Here is an 18851-nt window from a genome sequence, read left to right on the forward strand (position 1 = left end):
AAGTATGGAATGGCGGAACGGCGGAATGACGGAATAACCTAAAACGCAGAATGCCTTGTTGTAAGAAACAAAAGTCTCACAAAAATGGAATTGCAATAAAACAAGAAAATTGTTTATAATCAAAAGTAAAAATTTAAAGAAGCATAACTCAATTACTATTGGAGCCTATAGGATAAGGGAACAGGGGGCTTTTGGGCTAGCGCTTTTTAATAATTAATTTATTGGTTGAAAGTCCATTAGTCACTACATTCTTCAATCATCTCTCTCTTGTATAACGCTGTGTTCATAAATATATGGAATATGACAGGATTTCTTTTTTGCATGAGAATACAAATCGTCATTAAGACTACCTTTTGGCGTCATTATAAAAGTGCAGAAAAGTCAAATGTGGATCAAACTGCAATAAAAATTAGGCGAAGTCGACTAATAAGTATACAAGCTGCACAAAATTGAGCGAACCTCTTTGATTTAAACTCTAAAATGTATTCATCACATGTAAAGCATGTAATAATGTTCATGTCTGGTTCAATCACGTCGCTAAACTGTTTGTAAATCGCAAATGGTGTTACTGAAATAGTCCGCCATATTGGAATTAGCCGACAATTTCCGATAATCATCCGACTCGGAAAGTCATCACTAGTGCTGCTCGGGCGTACCTCTAACAGATGTCACGCGCTAAACGCCTGAGTAACCATTCACTATTCTGCAAGTTCTAAATGATGGCGGGGTTTTCCGTCACACGAAAGCTAATCCCCTCAAGAATACCCTCTATCTTGTGCCGTCGAGTGTCTTCTTTCTTCACAGAGGACTACACTCCACCTCAGCTCGATCATGTCACTTCTGATTGGGAAAAACTTTATAAGCAGAGTATCAAAGATCCCGAAACTTTCTGGGGACGGCTTGGTGCGACGCGGTTAGATTGGATGAAACCTTTCGATTCAGTTATGGACGTAGATTTGCAAAAGGGCCAGCATAAATGGTTTTTAGGTGGCAAACTCAATGTTTCAGGTACAGAGATAGTTGATAATTTTTACCTTTCTTAATCGTACGCTAGATTCTTGGAGCGAGAGTATTGGGTGAGAAATGTCTGGGATCAGGTCCTATTAATATTTCCTTAGGGTGGAGAGGGTAATTGGGCGGTTACTTTCTAGTTAATGTTAACTTAAGTTAGATCATTCTTGTTCATAGAGACTAACATAAATAAGAGGTAGCGTAAGGGTGCATTCCTGGTTAGGGCTTTTATTCTTCTTTTTTTTTGTAAAATTAGCTATTAATTCCTTAATTCCCACAATTGACAAGTGAGTTATCATCTCCTCACTATACCCATATATATAACCAAAGATTCAACAAGAACAAACAATCTTGTCAGCCATGGCCTATTAGTTCGAAGGACAGATAGGGTTATCTCAAGGATGAATTGTTATCCAACAGACAAATGCTAGTAAAACATACTGCACTATCCACTGAGCAGATATTTATCCAGTGGATAGCATTATCCACTTTTGAACAGCTGATGCTAGGGGTCTTATTTGTTCATAATACCAAAATCTCCTCACTTATATGGAAATGTGTAGCAGTTAGGAGGGAAAATTACTGGTGAACTCTAGGAGGTTAGAGGATGAATTTGATTAAAAAAAGGATCCATTTGCAAAACAGAGCAGGGTTTGTGTGGAGTCAGTATGTTTGGTTTCTCACATAACAAATTGGATATTAAAGGGCAGAATTTTGTCCTGTATCTATTGGCAGCACTTCTCTGTTGGATTTTGATGCTTCTTCTGATATTTTTTGTTGGATTCCTCTACATTACTGGCATGAGGTTGTAAGAAGAAGGTTACTTTTGTCTCATATAACTGTCACCCTGGAGATTAAGAATACAACTCCAAAGCCTTGTGCAGTGGCCTGATGGTGAGTGCACTTGACTTAGTGTTGAGAGGTGTGGGCTTGAGACTTAACCAGGTACTGCATTGTGTTCTTGGGCAAAACTTGTTACTTTCACAGTGCCTCTCTTAACCCAGGAAGGTAAATGGAATCTGGTGCATCATCAGGGAAGCCTGATAAATGCTTGGGGTAACCCTACCTACCTACTACAAAGCTTAAAATCTTGGTTAATATTTTTTATTATTACACTTAATTTTAGTGCGAGCTTAGTTAAACTCAAGCTGTTGCTGGCTAGGATTTATATCAACCAGCAGAAGCTGGTGAGAATTTACAGTACCTCTGCTAGGGTCACTATTTATTATATCCCTGTGTCATTTCATATCATAAATGCTTGCAAAGTTTTTCATGTGCTTGCTTGCATACTCTGCCAAATCAAAGCAAGACTAATATTCATTTTCACTCTCATGAAGGGCTAATGCTTGAAACGTCAGCTTCGAAACTCCTAACTGTGGCCAATATACATTATTAACTTACTTGATAATACCAAATTACCTTGTTATACTCTCCCCCTGACACAGCACCACACACAGTTTCTTTAGAAACTTACCCCCTTTATTATTTTGAATTGTGTTTTTTAGTAAACTGTGTTGACAGACACATGGAGGAAGATCCTGATCGCTGTGCCTTGATATGGGAGAAAGATGAACCAGGGGATGTGGAAAGGATCTCCTACAGGTATTCTCCCTACTCTCTGCCTTAAAATTACAATTACAATCTGCCTTGTTAGTGTGGAGAATTTGGTATTGGACCAGCTGATAATCCCCTTTATTGATATTTTTCTTTATTCTCATTACTTGTCTCCTTGTTACTGTATTGATATTGTTAGGAGAAATTCGGTCTTGGTTGCTTGTGGGAGTTAAAGAGTTATTGTAAATTAGCCACACTGTTTTTTTGACTTGTATCTTGAAATGTTCTCAAAAAGAAATAAGCAAGAAATCAAGCAGTATCTTTCCATGGATATTTTTCTGTGCATGTGGTTACTGTATTCACCAATGAAAAAAATTGACCTCCACAGATATTTAATTGGCTGCATTTTAGCTTTTTTAAAAACACTTATTCACCTCTGATTTGTTGAACAATTGTTCTAATAAATTTTCAGAGAGTTGTATGAAATGGTCAACAAGATGGCAAATGTTTTCAAGAGCCATGGAATCAAAAAAGGAGATGTTGTATGTATCTACATGCCAGTCAGTCCATTAGCTGTTGCTGCCATGTTGGCTTGTGCAAGAATTGGTGCACCTCACAGGTAAAGACTTACTAAGGGACACTTATCTCCCTTCTTTGAAGCATGACAGGTAAAAGAAAATTTTAAACCAGAAGGGCAACCCTTTTATCTGTTGGATTTTTAAGAATTCCAAGCAATTTTAGGCAGTAATAGGGTAACTATAGCTGCAGTAATATTCATTTTTTTGCTTACTGCCTGACATCATGAAACAGATCTACTTGAAATAGGTAGAGACCTTTTATGAAGTCTTAACATGGGTTTAATGTCTTAGTGTGACAAAAGTTATAAATTAGTTATAAATTAGTGAAAATGTCTGGTTTCTGTGTTTACCTGTCTCAGACCTTCAGTTTGTTAAACAAAGTACAGTAGTGCTAGAGGATGGTGTGATAGCAGTAGTGAGGCAAAAAAAGGATTCAGGTTAAAAAAAAATAGAAATTAGACCAGCCCAACCGACAGGAAAGGAAGTGACAAAGCATATGGCTGCCTGTCTTTGGCCTGTCCTAATGCAAAGCTAATTTATGCTTTTTTTAATTGCAGTGTCGTATTTGCTGGGTTCAGCTCAGAAGCTTTAGCCAGCAGAATAAATGATGGTAAGTTGAATATCTGTGTTCTCTTTTTTAAGCCAAGTATAATCACAATTAGTGGGCAAAAACATTGCCCTACTCAACTTTGTTAGGGGTGTCCATTTTTTTTTTTTTTTAAATCACTATTTGGTCAATTTCATTTACCTGGGACATGTGCAGTTTGCTAAATTTTCCTTTGAATTCTTATTAGGTTGTTGTGATATTTTTATTTTCCCTTAGTAGCTAATGTGGCTACTTCTGTTAGTTTTGGTGTTGAAATATGTTGTATTGCAATGGCATTTGACTCGTACAAGTAATTCTAGTTAACTAGGCAATCAAGATATGACTCTCATGGAAGGTATGTTGTTTTGGGAAGTGTAATTTTTATGTATTTTGTTGCATAGCAAAGGCTGAAACTGTGATCACAGCAGATCAAGTAGTGCGAGGTGGAAAGGTTGGTGAGCTAAAACAGACGGTTGACAAGGCTGTGGCTGCCAGTCCATGTGTAAAGCGAGTGTTTGTTGCCAGCCGTACTGGAGCAAATGTTCCTATGGGAAAACTGGACATTCCTCTTGAGAAGGTAACTTTCCTATTTAATATTTTGCTGGGACTGTAATTTTATCAAGGTAAGTTTAGTTAATTCCTCAATCTCAGATTGCTTCTCAAATGGATATGGCTTGACCTGCAAATGACGTAGGTCAAATTTCTGGTTAATATAGCTGTAGATGGATTTTTTTCTCCTTTCTGATAGATTTAATGATGGTGAATACACTGTATGAGGCAGAGTAAACAAGAAATGAGACCCTAAGCTTGAATTTGACCATTTGCATTAATGAGTGTTCTTTTTTAGCTCAGTTGATAGAGCTCCTGGCCACAACATCTTCATTTTGGCTGTTTCCCTAAATACTGTAGCAACAAAATTTCCAACCTCCTCCCCCATGCTCTTTGAAAAAAAAAATAAATAAATAAAACTATTGTACGATACCTCCAACCTTGTTTGTGCTGCTTATTAAAACTGCTTCTGTTAACAGTAATCTCAAATAGTAACTGTTGTTACCTTGTTCATGTAGGAAATGAGTAAACAGTCGACAGAGTGTGAACCTGAGGAAATGGATAGTGAAGACATTTTGTTCTTATTGTACACATCTGGTAGCACAGGACAGCCAAAGGGTGTGGTCCATACACAGGCTGGGTACCTTCTCTATGCTAAATTAACACACAAGGTAAGATTTTCCAGTTGATGTTCATGATATACATCCCTTTTTGTAAATTATAAACTTCTATCCTAAAGAGTCTTTTGAGTTGCAATTTTTTGGATTGTGTGGATTGTCTGCTTTCCTACATGTCACAGCAAGTGAGTTCTTTAAAAAGGTTAAAATTACAACTAAAGAGAGTTTATTCAAGGAGCCTTATCCTTAGTTGCTGTTTTGCTGAGTTCAGTTTTGGCTGAATGTGATTTAGAGCCATATTGATGTTGCAGATATTTTTCCTTAAGCTATGGAGCATAGAATGAAACCAATTTCTAAATTAAACCCGACATGCAGCATGTGGCATCATTATTACACTATCACTCCAAGGTCATGCTGAAGCCATTATGCTAGTTGAATTTAGGCTTTTACAATGTTTTTTCTAGTATGTATTTGATTACCACCCTGGTGACATTTTTGGCTGTGTGGCTGATATTGGTTGGATCACAGGGCACACATATGTTGTATATGGCCCATTATCTAATGGGGCCACCACGGTTCTGTTTGAGAGCACCCCTACTTATCCAGACCCGGGACGCTATTGGGAAATGGTGGAGAGACTGCGGGTGAATCAGTTCTACGGCGCACCGACTGCAATAAGATTGTTACTGAAATCAAGCAATTCTTATGTCACAAAGTATGACAGATCGTCTTTGAAACTTCTGGGAACAGGTTAGTTATCTTAGCATCACTAACTGGGCTAAATTCTCGGGCACAATGAAATTTCTTAATAGTTGAGGTAGTTGGACGTGTAAATTCGAGCTCCGCAACTTGGGATTGGATCCTAAAATTCATAGGTGTGTGGCCATAAGAGCGGAACTTGGCAACGGTGCACGATTACCTATGCGGACAGCAGCTCTTAACAAAAAAATTGTTGAAAAACAATTTAAAAAGTTGCTTCTTTCAGGCGTTAAGTCAGCGAATAAACAGCGGGAACAAGATGCTTGCGGAGCGACGCCTAACAAAGCGAGGGAAAGGGGAACGATTTTTTCCAAGCAATATGAATGTGAATCGTTAAGGTCTCTTGAATCTATAGTAACATATATTTCCTGTCATTAATTAATCTTAAAATTTGAGCAACGAGTCACACCTAACACGGTGAGGAGCACCTCTTTTCTTTTGTCTTGGTTTGATCAAGTGAATTTTTTTCATTGAAAAACACAGTTGGTGAGCCAATCAATGCGGAGGCTTGGTACTGGTATCACGATGTTGTTGGGGAGAAGCGATGTGCCATCGTGGACACGTGGTGGCAGACAGGTGAGAATACACTTCATTAAGTTTACCGTGTTCTTCACTTATTTCAATTAATTGTGATCAGATTCACGTGCGAGAATTAAGAACCTACTAAAGTTATCTCTGCTCGCAGCTCAGTTGGAAGTAGCCCCTCAACTACAGTAGTATCTGGGAAGTATGTGTTTCCAGAAGGGCAATCTCTTTCTATGGCCGAGGCTTTTTATGCATAGACGAACGATAAGAAATAACTAAGAAGCTAGTTAATGCGTAATTATCAGGTAAACCATTTTTGACACGTCTTGTTTTGTTTTTTGTCTTGCAGAGACCGGTGGTATTCTCCTATCTCCCAGACCTGCACCAGATGATTCACCCCTCAAACCGGAATTTCCCACCAGACCTTTCTTTGGAGTGGAACCTGTCCTACTGGATGAGAAGGTATTGGAAGTAAATCGTCGATAGATTAGTCTGCGAAATTAGGCTACGAGTATTCCCTCCTTTTCGGCAAAGTCCGTCGTGTGAGTTAGGAAAAAAAGAATCAGCGAATTAACTTAGAGTGGTTACTACATGAATGAAAGTGATCCTCGCAGTGATGTGCACTACTTAGGCAGTAGTGAAAATAAGGCCTGAAAAAAATTTCAGGCCTGTACGGGATTTGAACCCATGACCTCTGCGATACCGGTGCAGCGCTCTACCAACTGAGCTAACAAGCCAACTGGGAGCTGGTCATGATAGTGGTTCTAAATAAACCCGTGAAGTGATGAATATGCGGTTAAGAATATATGAAAGTCATATGTTTGAACTGCGGATAAAGACATGAATGAAAGTGATCCTCGCAGTGATGTGCACTACTTAGGCAGTAGTGAAAATAAGGCCTGAAAAAATTTTCAGGCCTGTACGGGATTTGAACCCATGACCTCTGCGTTACCGGTGCAGCGCTCTACCAACTGAGCTAACAAGCCAACTGGGAGCTGGTCATGATAGTGGTTCTAAATAAACCCGTGAAGTGATGAATATGCGGTTAAGAATATATGAAAGTCAGTTTGAACTGCGGATAAAGACATGAATGAAAGTGATCCTCGCAGTGATGTGCACTACTTAGGCAGTAGTGAAAATAAGGCCTGAAAAAAATTTCAGGCCTGTACGGGATTTGAACCCATGACCTCTGCGATACCGGTGCAGCGCTCTACCAACTGAGCTAACAAGCCAACTGGGAGCTGGTCATGATAGTGGTTACTACGCCGCGCAGAACTCTGAGCCTCACTCCTAGAGTTCCGCGCAGCTCACTACTATCAATTTTTTTCTCTGATTTTTTATCTTCGCCAGAAAGGAGGGACTACTCATAGTCTCTCTGCAAAGTATATATTGTCTCTCGACACTTAAAACCTTTTGCACACAATGCAACCTAACCCTCACCCTAACCTTGGGTGCCTCTATCCTAGAAGACCTCTCACCGCCGTCTGTGTAGCCTACAAGCTTACTCTCGTGTTTAGGTTTTGCTTTACGGCCCATTTTCCTGGCATAGCCGCCTATTACATCATCAGCAGTCGCTTATGGAAAACATTATTTAAACTCCTGTCTAATCCAATCTCCGTTAATGTTAGAAACGGCTCTGGGGTAGAATAACATCATATCAAACGATGGATTGGGAGTTTCTTATACAGCAGTGAAAACTGAACGAATAAGGGATTCAGTCTTTGCTATTTCCTGTCATTGCCATCCCTGTCCTTGCTATTCTCTTAAAATTTCAATTCAATGTCTGTTCAATGACTGTCACAGGGTCGAGAGCTGACTGGAAACGACGTGAAAGGCGCCTTGTGTATACGTACATCGATTCCCAGTATGTCTCGCACCATATATGGTCATCATCAGCGGTTTCTAGACACCTATTACAATCCTTTCAAAGGTATGCTCTTTGTAATGTAAATACTGATATCAAAAAAGTATTATGTAGTTAAGTAAGGAAACGAAATCTGGTTGTTATGCTTTACTGCAGTGTTCAGATCGAACAGCTTATTCGGTTATTAAAATACGCTTATCTAATTTTCGAGCGTTTTGCATCGGCTGTTTCCGGCCCACGTCTAAGACCTGGCAGTCCATTTTCCCGCCTTACTCACCGTTCGCATGTTTTCCCGCGCTGCATACCGGTTGCAGTAACTACGTCACGGTCTGTTTCTCTTCAGAAACTTTGCTTCATTTTCAATTTACTCGTGGGTGATCTTTGTTAATCTTCTTCAGCCTCCGCCATCCTTGATCCTTTTTGGATTTTCATTGCATCTTTGCCCTTATCTGCTAAACTTAACTAAGTTTTTTAAGCCTCTTTCAATTTTAAGGTAGTTTTCATGTTTGCCTTAGAAGACACAGAGGTATAGACAGATGAAGACAAACATTTTAGGCTCGAATTTTGATTGGCCTTTGGTTTCGCTGACGGTCAGTGCAATACCTTGTTGGTCACCAATTTTACCTGTTTTCAGGATTTTACTTTACCGGTGACGGTGCTTTACGAGACAAGGACGGAGACTACAGAATTACGGGAAGGATGGATGACGTCATCAACGTCAGTGGCAAGCGCCTGGGAACAGCAGAAATCGAAGACGCCATGGTAAGCAATGATTGTTTTAAAATTGTGAGATTTGATCGATTCCAATGTTAAACCACAAAAGTCATTTCTCTAGATTTCTTATTTGATGAAAATCATCTCTGTTTAGCGCGACATTAGTCACTGCCTAAAATCTGCCTTCTTTATGCATGTTATGTTTACTATTTCTCATTACCAAATTAGTTTGATTCACTTTTTCTCCAGGATTATCACAAATCAGTCGCTGAAACTGCTGTCGTTGGATTTCCACATCCTGTGAAAGGAGAAGGTCGGTTTCTTAGTATCTCAGTGTGACATTCTTTAGAAATAGTAAACTGACCAAGGTTTTACTTTCAATTTAAGAGAATGTTAAGGTTTCAAGTTCCTACAAATGTAATGGACTGGTTGAATTTTTTTTTCCTTCACCCAGGAGAAGTCGACCTAATTCTAGTCGCATCATGTGACAGAAACTTGGGAAGGGGGGGGAGGGGGTGGGGGGGGGGAAGATCTCAATGGAAATCATAGGCCACTCAATTTCAAAGAATTAACCTCTTTCTCGGCGAACTGTTCCCGGGCAAGCTATTTATATCACCTTGTTTAGATCACTTCATTTATATCACCTTGGCTTGTTAAGAGACAAACAGCTGTATATTTGGTTGGTGTTTTTGCTAGGTATTTATGCGTATGCAACACTAAAGGATGACGCCACAATTTCCGCGGAAGATTTAAGAAAAGAACTGAAAGCCATCGTCCGAGAGAAGATAGGTTCCTTTGCTGTCCCAGAAGTCATTCAGGTAATTCTTCTCTGATTTTAATTTGTGTTTGAGACGCGACTCTTCGTCTCTGAAATTTAGAACGTGGGGGATTTATTAGTGCCGGTTGCGCCTTGAACCCTCAACATCTTTTACCTTTTTTTTAGGGGGGGAGGGGGTACCGCTTAATTTTTTTCGTGCTTAGCACACTAATTAAGAAAGTGTGTAAGTAACCGAATTTGACGAGGGTCTGATTCAGAACGCTTGGATTAGTTTAAGTGCTTTTCCACCCGTGGAAAGGGTTACGAGTTTCCGTCCTTGGCATCGTTAACGAATTTTCCATGCTTGGACTCGTTACCCATTTCACTGCTTTGTGACGCCGGTTGCGGCTTTTTTTTTTTTTTTTTCCTTTTTTCACCTTCATTAATTCTCTGGTTGGCACCTGTTCTAATCTTCATGATTTCCCGCCACTGACACTTGTTGTATATTTCCCCGCACCTGACTCCGATTGTAATTGCCGATTGGGTTTCTTAGCGAGCTGTTATGATTCTTGGAATTCGTTACGTACAAAGCATATCGGAAACGTCGGTACTCTATTTGGCGTCTTGCAGTTTGGAAATTTGAAAGGATTCAAAGGATAGTCTGTTGTCAAAACTTTCACTTCCGATTTTCTTACCGAGCTATTGTTTACCATTTCAATCTGATATTCCGGAGGGTGGCCTGGAAACTAACATCTATTACCTCTCTTTAATCGAACCCGGTTTTCTTTTCCTTAGGTTGTGTCTGGTCTTCCAAAGACCCGGTCTGGAAAGATAATGCGTCGTATTTTGAGGAAGGTAGCCCAGAATAAACCCGATGAACTGGGCGACGTTTCCACCTTAGCGGATCCTTCAGTTGTGGAGGAAATTGTTCAGCAACACACCAAGCATATGCTGGAGGTGCGAGCGAAACACGGTTGAGGTGTACCACTTGCTGGTGTGAAGGGACGGAAATGGCAAAGTCTTCTATAACCACCATCATCTTACCATCATCTTACTCTTACCTCGCCTTGCAAATTCTCAGAACTAGTTTTCAACAGAATATATAGTAGTGAGAAAGGAGAGTTAACTGATTGATAATAGGAGTGAACGAGTTCGGAGTAGGCCGTAGTACTTTGTAAGAGTTGACTATTTTTGAAAACGTGGCTTTGCTTGATTCTCAAAGGGTGTCACGCTCTCTGGAGTTGCACTCGGCCAAGGAAAAATTACCTTCAACTTGAGGAATAGTAGAACATTCGTAATTTACAGAAAATATTCCCAAAATGTGAATTGAAAGATTTGAAAAGGATTGAGGATGATTGATTTAAGATGAACAATAGGATGAATAATCATTCTTTTTCGTTTCTTTCAAAGCGACATTGTTTAGTAAATTTTAATGTAAAAAAATGAATTATCCGAATCCGTGGTTAAAAAATATTGTAGAGAAAACAAACAAAAAAGTACTAATACTTGAGGATACTCTCCACACGAAAATTGTCAGAACCGACGCGAGAGGCGCGTAAAGAGTTAACTGTTTTTCCCGCTTCTATTTTTTTGAACGCCATTCACGATTTTAGTCAGCACTGATGTTTGCTGAGATTACCAGACCAAGCTTTCATAATGTTTACTTTTTCCTCTTACTTCAATCTTACGCTCTGGTCTGCTTTTTCTGTGAACATTACTAGCTATATGTAGGCACCTTAGGAAATTAAAAATAATGAAAAATAAGTATAAACTAGAAAAAAAATTACCATCACGTACATTAAGAGCTACAAATTCACTGCGAATGGAAAAAATCTCCGACTTTGAACTTTTCTTCTTAATACTGGCTTTAGGGAAGGAAGTGAATTATTAGAGCCTAGTCCTCGCTGTTGGTGTTGGCGTAGCTCTTAACTTCCCTTTGGTCATAATCCATGGTACTTTCCTTCTGTTAACTTATATTTTTTTTTTGTCATCTGAGTTAGAGTATAAATAGGGACTGTGCGATTATGGGAATGCAGGACCAGTGTAGTAACACTACTGTGAAACACTTTTCGTTTTGTAGTGAGTGCTTCTGTAGTTTGTGAGCTCCAACTAGTACAATATATTTTTGTGCATATTGAATTAAGGAAATATACTGAAAGTATGATGAAAACATTAATCAGAAAGTAATTTTGTAGTAACAGCATTCCAGCTAAGAACGCCAATGTTAATTAAAAAACAACAACAACAACAACAACAGCACCTGTGAAATTTATACAGGACAATAAAGAATATTTGCAAAGATGCCGGAGGGGGGAGGGGCGGGGGTAGTGTGTGGGGTGTCACTATGGACTGATCCAGGTTAAAGCAAGAGAGGATCAACTGCGATCTGTTTCTGGATTCAATTTATTTTATCAACATTTATACATAACTAATTCCTAGCAGATGCGACACAACCCATTGGTATTTGGTTGCTTTTGTCTCTATTACTCCTTGTTGTGGACAAGTGCGGTTGTCCTGTTTTAGACAATGGGACCCTCTTTGGTGAAATGTGATTCCACTGCAGGGTTATCATCCCACGCTTGCGCCCAGGCCACTCTCCCAATATTCCACCTGTTTACTCCTGTGTTTAGTGTTTGCCCGAGAACGAGCCTGTCAGGTTAAGAAGGGACTGTGCTCATGGAACAACTTGCTTTCTTTTGGAGTCTGCCAGATTTTCTTTAATGTTTTCAAGATAAGTCTGCAGTTTCTTGTATCTTTTAGTAATATTCCTACTTTTCAAGTTCTCAAGTTGGTTTAAATTTTCTTTTTCTTGCCTGGGGGTGGTTTTGTGGAGGAATCAGTACTCGCTGTTCTCTTGATGGCCTGATGCGAGTTAAGAGAACCACGTGACACGTTGGTGCCTAAGCCCCCGGTCACAGTAGCACCATTTGGAAGCGGTTCTGCAGATGCTGAAGAATCTGCCTCTTTCGATTCACTGTCGTCATTAGAATTTTTGTCTCCGTTCTTCTTGACTTGGCCTGGATGAAAACAAAACAACAAATAAAAAGGTTCAAATGATATTTTCCCTTTGAAGATATCTCTTGTCGTAGTTAGCTTCACTGGAATTATTCTAAATGCAAAGCGTCTTGAAGGAAAGTAGTTTGAGTATGTAGCTTTCTACCTACACATCCCATAAGATTTAATGCCATTTTGAATTTTTGAGCCAATTTCACTGGATACCTCTGTTCTGGTATCATCAAGAGCGCTTTTCGATTGTGTCATGAGACTCCAACAGCAATAGCCAATCAAAGCAAAGGTAGGTAAATTATGGGAACTCAAAAAACACGTGACCGGCCTCAAGTTACGCAAATGGTTTCAGCTTTGCATCTGATTGGTTGAAAGGGTGAAAGAAAGAAAGGTCACATCAAATCATTTGCGTCAGCGTGTAAGCCTTAATAATTGCGTTTTGATTACCTGTGGAAGTCTGGCCTTGAAGAAACTGTGGTGGAAACTTTCTTGAAAGTTCCCCAAGCAACATGTGAACACCTTCCCGTTGAAACTGTGAACTAGGCTCTTTATCGGGAGCCCTCGCCGTCTTATTCTTGTTACTTTGGTTCCGTTTAGAAGCTACAGTAAAAAAAACAAAAAAACAGAGTAAACAAGTATTGTACAACAAGGAAGTTAGCTAATAATTTAAGCCAAGGGATACAAAGAGCAATTTTCAATTGAAAGGCAAACGTAATCTACGATTGCTTTGGTCACTCGCTTTTTCCCGCGCTTTTGAGCAAATGTCAATGAGGTGTGGAAAGTAATCTGGGATGGCATTGTTTTGCTTATTTTGCACTGTGATTGGTCCGATGCAAAACTTAAACCAAACAACGTCATTTTCTGAGTATAAACTCGTCACTTCTTATCAGAGATAATTTTTTTAGCTTGGTACTTGAAAGGCTCACCTGTCAAATGTTTCTGTTGCTTATCTTTAAACTCCCACCAGTAACCTTTCGATGGATGATACCTGGAGTACGATGACGCTGTTTATAACCAAAAAAATTTTGAACTCAGTCACTCTAAACACTTTCTTTGAACCAGCCAACACTTAATGATAACAACAAGAGCTACATCTTGTGCAAGTCTCAAACAAGCATGTTGTTTAATGCTTGCAATGGTTTAACTCAAGTTTCACCTCTCACTCCTCATACCCACTTCCCACCCCTCAATGCCCACTACCCACCCCTCAATGCCCACTACCCACCCCTCAATACCCACTACCCACCCCTCAATACCCACTACCCACCCCTCAATACCCACTACCCACCCCTCAATACCCACTACCCACCCCTCAATACCCACTACCCACCCCTCAATACCCACTACCCACCCCTCAATACCCACTACCCACCCCTCAATGCCCACTGCCCACCCCTCAATGCCCACTGCCCACCCCTCAATGCCCACTGCCCACCCCTCAATACCCACTGCCCACCCCTCAATGCCCACTGCCCACCCCTCAATGCCCACTACCCACCCCTCAATGCCCACTACCCACCCCTCAATGCCCACTACCCACCCCTCAATGCCCACTACCCACCCCTCAATACCCACTACCCACCCCTCAATGCCCACTACCCACCCCTCAATGCCCACTACCCACCCCTCAATACCCACTACCCACCCCTCAATACCCACTACCCACCCCTCAATGCCCACTACCCACCCCTCAATACCCACTACCCACCCCTCAATACCCACTACCCACCCCTCAATGCCCACTACCCACCCCTCAATGCCCACTACCCACCCCTCAATACCCACTACCCACCCCTCAATGCCCACTACCCACCCCTCAATACCCACTACCCACCCCTCAATACCCACTACCCACCCCTCAATACCCACCACCCACCCCTCAATACCCACCACCCACCCCTCAATACCCACTACCCACCCCTCAATACCCACTACCCACCCCTCAATACCCACTACCCACCCCTCAATACCCACTACCCACCCCTCAATACCCACTGCCCACCCCTCAATTCCCACTTCCCACCCCTAAAATTCCCATCCTCTCCCCTCAAATCCAACTCCCCACCCCTGAATTCCAAGTCCCCTTCCAACAATTGCCACTCCCACACCTTTAATTCTCAATTAAACCCCTCGTATCATTTCATTCCTTGCCCAGAACTCACTCCTCAAATACTGACCCCTTCCCTTTTCCATCAGCCCTGATCCCTTACATCATTGAATTGCTATTTACCTTGGACATTGCTAACTGTTAATAAAGCTGTATAAGGCAAAATAAATGACACATTGACTGTCTCTATTGACTAAGAGTCAGAAAATTCCATGTATTCTTGAATTTTTTACTCATACAACATTCACCTTCATCAAAAGCTGCTTGTATGTGGTGCAAGGTAGACAGCTGGGGAAGCATAAAACAACACTTTCAGACTGATGATTTTGCTTGGTATAAAAGCTTAAAGGCTTCAGTCAAGGCTAAAATGTGAGGAAATGGGGGGTAAAATCCCCCCCCCCTGTTCCAAGACACCCTACTCCCAAAACCATCTAAAATCAAAAACAAATGATGGTTTGTAGTTTGTATTTACAAATTGCATGTGTTTCTAGAGCTGTTGGCCAAGAATATTTCTGATATGTGAGGAGGTAAAACAAAGTAAGAACAGAACTTAATTTTCAGCCAACAGAATAAAGAATTTCTCCACACAATATCAAGCAAACAAGTGATAAGAATAAAAATAGTGAAAATTACAAATAAGGGATAATTAGTTGATCCAATACCAAATTCTTCAAACTTACATGATATAATTTGACTATAGCAGACTGTAAGGCAAATAACTAATGAAATCTTGGGAGTAAAAAGTTTTAGCAAAGAGAAAGCCTATAAAAAGTCAACAATGGCCTAATAGCTTTATAGCTTTACTCAATGTTTATTGACATTTCTTCGAGAGAAAAACATTTTCCACTCTTAGGAGGATGATATTATAAGAAAGAAAAAAGGCTTCATCAGTTAACAAGTCTAATCACTTTTTACTAACCAGTCTGGAATTTATGACTGAGCAAAGATCGGGTGCTTGGTAAACCACTCCTGCCAACATGTAGTAATCTGCAAGTGGAGTAACTGCAAACAGGCAATCAAAGAAAGGGTTAAATAACTATGAGTACTACTTCCACCAGGGTGGGATTCTGTTCCAGTACAGGTCAACACTCCCTTCACTGGTACCCATTTATACTCCTGAGCACCTCCAGAGAGGCACTGTGAGAGAACAGTGTCCATTGCACCCAAACCTCTCAACAACTACACCTTACTTGAACACTATAATTTTGGTTACTTTTATGATAAATGGCAATCGTCACACCGCAACACATGGTTAGCCTTTCATTCCCAAGATCTAATTGTGAATTCTCTCCCAAAGCCACTAAACATTTCCTTAGACAATTATTCGCCGAAAGCCAGATAAATATCGCTGAATAATCCCTAAGACAAGGTCAAGGGGATTAACCGACCTTCTCTCTCCATTTCACATGGGAACACAAACCATTTTGAAGGGAGAATCTAGCAGTGAATCAGAATTTTTAGCAGTTTTATATTTCATCATGCATGTGATAATCAGTCTACCACTAAATTGTATACATGACCAGTATATTGAAAAAGAGATCCTAACCAGTGTATTACAAATTAAGATACCTTGAGTTGGGGAAATTCTGTGTTGTTTTCTAATGACATATAGGATTGGATCTTGAACATGAAGAACTACGTATTCAATTCCTGTCATGGTACTTTAAGAAAACAAAAGTAAATTAATTTAATAACGACAATTTGACTAAGCATGCGCAAATCCACAAAGCATTCACAGTTAATACATGATTTTTAAAAGCAGTAGGATAACAGCCACAATGAACCCCACTGACAACAAGTTTAGTAAATTGGGCTAGTTCACTTCCCATGATCCCACCTCAGCACTCAGTATGTGAGTAACTATGCATGTACCCCTCCCTTAACCCTTTCACTCTCTGATCAAATATTTAATTCTCCTTATTGTCAACCACACAATTCTTATAATGTTAGTTTAGAGAATTTAGTATTGAATCAACTAATTAACCCCAAATTGATATTTTTATTTATTCTCATCACTTATCTGGTTGATATTGCATTGATATTGTAAGGAGAAACTCTGTCTTAATCACTCATGGAAGTAAAAGGGTTAACACAACAACAGTCAACTGTTGATAGGTTTGGGCTGATGTTGGGGTAGGGGAGGGGTAGGCGTGATATTGCTCACATACTGGCATTGATATTGCACTTCTTCATTTGATTTATCTTACTATTCTCATAAAATCATAATAAGAGGCAAGCTAAGAATGCAAGTATTGAATTATTGTTCTGTCAAAGAATGCAATATTTTAAAAATCATATCAGAAATTTTTAACCAAGAACATTCCAACCCAACAACCAGGGTGAACTTTGCCAGATCACACCAAGTTCATCTCAGTATGTGAACTTAATTATCCCACATCATCAGCCCTAGGTTCACTTCCTTAAAAATTTCCTCTGAAAAGTAAGCTGCTGCGGGTTGAGTATGTCCAGGCGACGTTCACACCTTACATAGTGAAATAAATTAAAAAAATATGCCTTTCTTGCATCAACAAAGAAAGAATTATCTAAATTTACACGTACATTTACGGGCCACGTGAAAGTAGAATATTACATCGCAAAGGTCGGCAGACGTAATAAAAACTGAATCTCCATTTTACAGTTTAACCATTGAAAATTGTCGTCTCTCATTCTGATAAAAATCTACGAACCTTTAATTTCAAGAATGGTACATTTGAATCCAAAAGTAGGAGGTAATTCTAAAAAGACTGCTTTTGGTAGACTGATGCTGAGGATTCGTTAGTTTATCGAAACGTCAGACATTTCCGTCAATAGCGACTCTTTTCAGATCTACCCTCCGATATGATCACACCTCTTACTTTACACGAGAAATTACTTCCATACTTACGACAAGGTTGACGGGTCGAGTCGCTGCATTTTAACGACTTCATTATTGCATGTGCGATCATAAAAGGGGTTCGTTCTTTGTGAAAAATATTCCAAAACATTATCAGGATTGAGAACCGGAATCCACGCACTATCATGCCACGAAAGACCTAATTGAGTTTCCGATGGTTCGGCCGCCATCTTGTTATTCTTCTCAAGAGAGAGGATTGGGTGCTTGTACGCTTCACTCCTTACATGACATACCAACAGCGCCACACGCCGCACCGCTTTCCGTCATGAAGAAACAAAAAGACTGAAGCAAACTAAAATAAATAAACACAGTGGCTTTATTTTATCATTTTATTCACCCATTTGCTTTCCTGTATCCCGTGCATCTCGTATATAACGTAGCGCCCATGGAACCTAGAGACAAAAAAAAACCTTGAACTACTCTTAGGGTTGAATAAGACCAGAGTAACTGTACTGTCTCAAGTGGAAGGCCAATAAGGAGTAAATGAAATGAATAACTCCTTCAAGAGTCACTTTTTGAGCAATTTTTACGAGGAACAATATTATAATTAACTCAGTACAGAGTGCAAATGGAGACTGAAACCCTTCCAAAAGGTTGATTTTTTTGAAAATGTCTTTTGTCTTATAAATTGCCCTTGGGTATTGGCCCTTACAGATTGTGCTAGCTTATTTTTTGGAATTATTTGTAAAAGCCAGCATGATCTTAGCACTTTTTATTAAAAGTAGCACTGCTAGCCTAATCAGCATATTTTAGTTTTTGAAGGGAACATAAGCACAGCCATGAATTGCTTGGTCTCAAAGATTGATCCATGGTTCAGTCTATTTTCACAGGCCACAAAATAACAGTGGTTAGTTCTGTTTTAGCAGAATAAATGTGTAACTTACGATAAAGAATCGAAAATATGGTTATGTTATTAGCAATGAATACAACATTTGGATTGCTTTGTGTTTCTTTTCTTTCTTTTCTATTAGCACAATCTCTAAGGATCTACTTGGGTGTTGGAGGCTTTTGGTTGTGTCACAATGGAATTTGCCTGATCCCCCATAATGCTCCGTAGTATTCAAATGATTCCTCCCCTCCCCCCCATTGGCAGTCAAAATATTTTAGTTCACCTTTAAACTTTTCTGGATACGACTGTTCTCCCTGAAAACCAGGTGATCCTCCAAACGCGCAACTCAAAAATAATGCGGGAAAGAAGGTAATGATGATACCGCGCTGCTCAGAACTTTGGGAGTTTCGCGCTGTGCGCTTACATGGTTTTTTTTTTTTTTTTTTTTACTCGCCAAATAAGGACAAAATACTCGTAGGCTAATTGTTATTCACCTTACTAG

The 18851-nt window shown here is 39.9% G+C and overlaps 2 protein-coding genes across 3 annotated transcripts; one reads left to right on the top strand and one right to left on the bottom strand.

Annotated features, from left to right (window-relative positions):
• The first annotated feature begins 210 nt into the window (after nucleotides 1-210).
• Nucleotides 211-11765, top strand: LOC113686215 (acetyl-coenzyme A synthetase 2-like, mitochondrial). 2 transcript variants are annotated; one of them, XM_027203812.2, is made up of 14 exons: nucleotides 211-1008; nucleotides 2517-2613; nucleotides 3038-3184; nucleotides 3701-3753; nucleotides 4131-4306; nucleotides 4797-4949; nucleotides 5360-5645; nucleotides 6138-6230; nucleotides 6529-6641; nucleotides 7983-8109; nucleotides 8678-8805; nucleotides 9007-9070; nucleotides 9454-9575; nucleotides 10310-11765. In XM_027203812.2, exons 1-14 carry the CDS (start codon nucleotides 717-719, stop codon nucleotides 10490-10492), a joined length of 2034 nt encoding a protein of 677 aa, XP_027059613.2. In that variant the 5' UTR covers nucleotides 211-716; the 3' UTR covers nucleotides 10493-11765. The 2 variants fall into 2 exon arrangements, with proteins under 2 accessions (XP_027059613.2, XP_089067477.1); XM_089211351.1 differs by lacking the exon at nucleotides 211-1008 and adding an exon at nucleotides 1747-1905.
• Nucleotides 11766-11899: 134 nt separating this feature from the next.
• Nucleotides 11900-18766, bottom strand: LOC113686213 (mediator of RNA polymerase II transcription subunit 6). Its single transcript, XM_089211365.1, has 8 exons — nucleotides 18633-18766; nucleotides 17512-17812; nucleotides 16197-16288; nucleotides 15547-15629; nucleotides 14876-14915; nucleotides 13447-13524; nucleotides 12968-13120; nucleotides 11900-12531 (listed from the first exon to the last, which is right to left on the bottom strand). The coding sequence occupies exons 2-8, from the start codon at nucleotides 17688-17690 to the stop codon at nucleotides 12308-12310; spliced, it is 849 nt and encodes a 282-aa protein (XP_089067491.1). The 5' UTR covers nucleotides 17691-17812; nucleotides 18633-18766; the 3' UTR covers nucleotides 11900-12307.
• Between the last annotated feature and the right edge of the window lie 85 nt (nucleotides 18767-18851).

The sequence above is a fragment of the Pocillopora damicornis genome, chromosome 7, assembly GCF_964200805.1.
Source record: "Pocillopora damicornis chromosome 7, jaPocDami1.2, whole genome shotgun sequence".
Classification (NCBI taxonomy): domain Eukaryota; kingdom Metazoa; phylum Cnidaria; class Anthozoa; order Scleractinia; family Pocilloporidae; genus Pocillopora; species Pocillopora damicornis.

Excerpts from the sequence above, each read along its gene's own strand:
- LOC113686213 (XM_089211365.1), bottom strand. The coding sequence starts at position 17,690 with ATGGCGGCCGAACCATCGGAAACTCAATTAGGTCTTTCGTGGCATGAT. Across the intron at positions 14,916-15,546 it reads CAGTCATAAATTCCAGACTG|CTGTCTACCTTGCACCACAT; the intron begins GTTAGTAAAAAG and ends ATGCTTCCCCAG. Across the intron at positions 13,121-13,446 it reads GCAACAGAAACATTTGACAG|CTTCTAAACGGAACCAAAGT; the intron begins GTGAGCCTTTCA and ends TTTTTACTGTAG.
- LOC113686215 (XM_027203812.2), top strand. The coding sequence starts at position 717 with ATGATGGCGGGGTTTTCCGTCACACGAAAGCTAATCCCCTCAAGAATA. Across the intron at positions 1,009-2,516 it reads TGGCAAACTCAATGTTTCAG|TAAACTGTGTTGACAGACAC; the intron begins GTACAGAGATAG and ends TGTGTTTTTTAG. Across the intron at positions 2,614-3,037 it reads GTGGAAAGGATCTCCTACAG|AGAGTTGTATGAAATGGTCA; the intron begins GTATTCTCCCTA and ends ATAAATTTTCAG.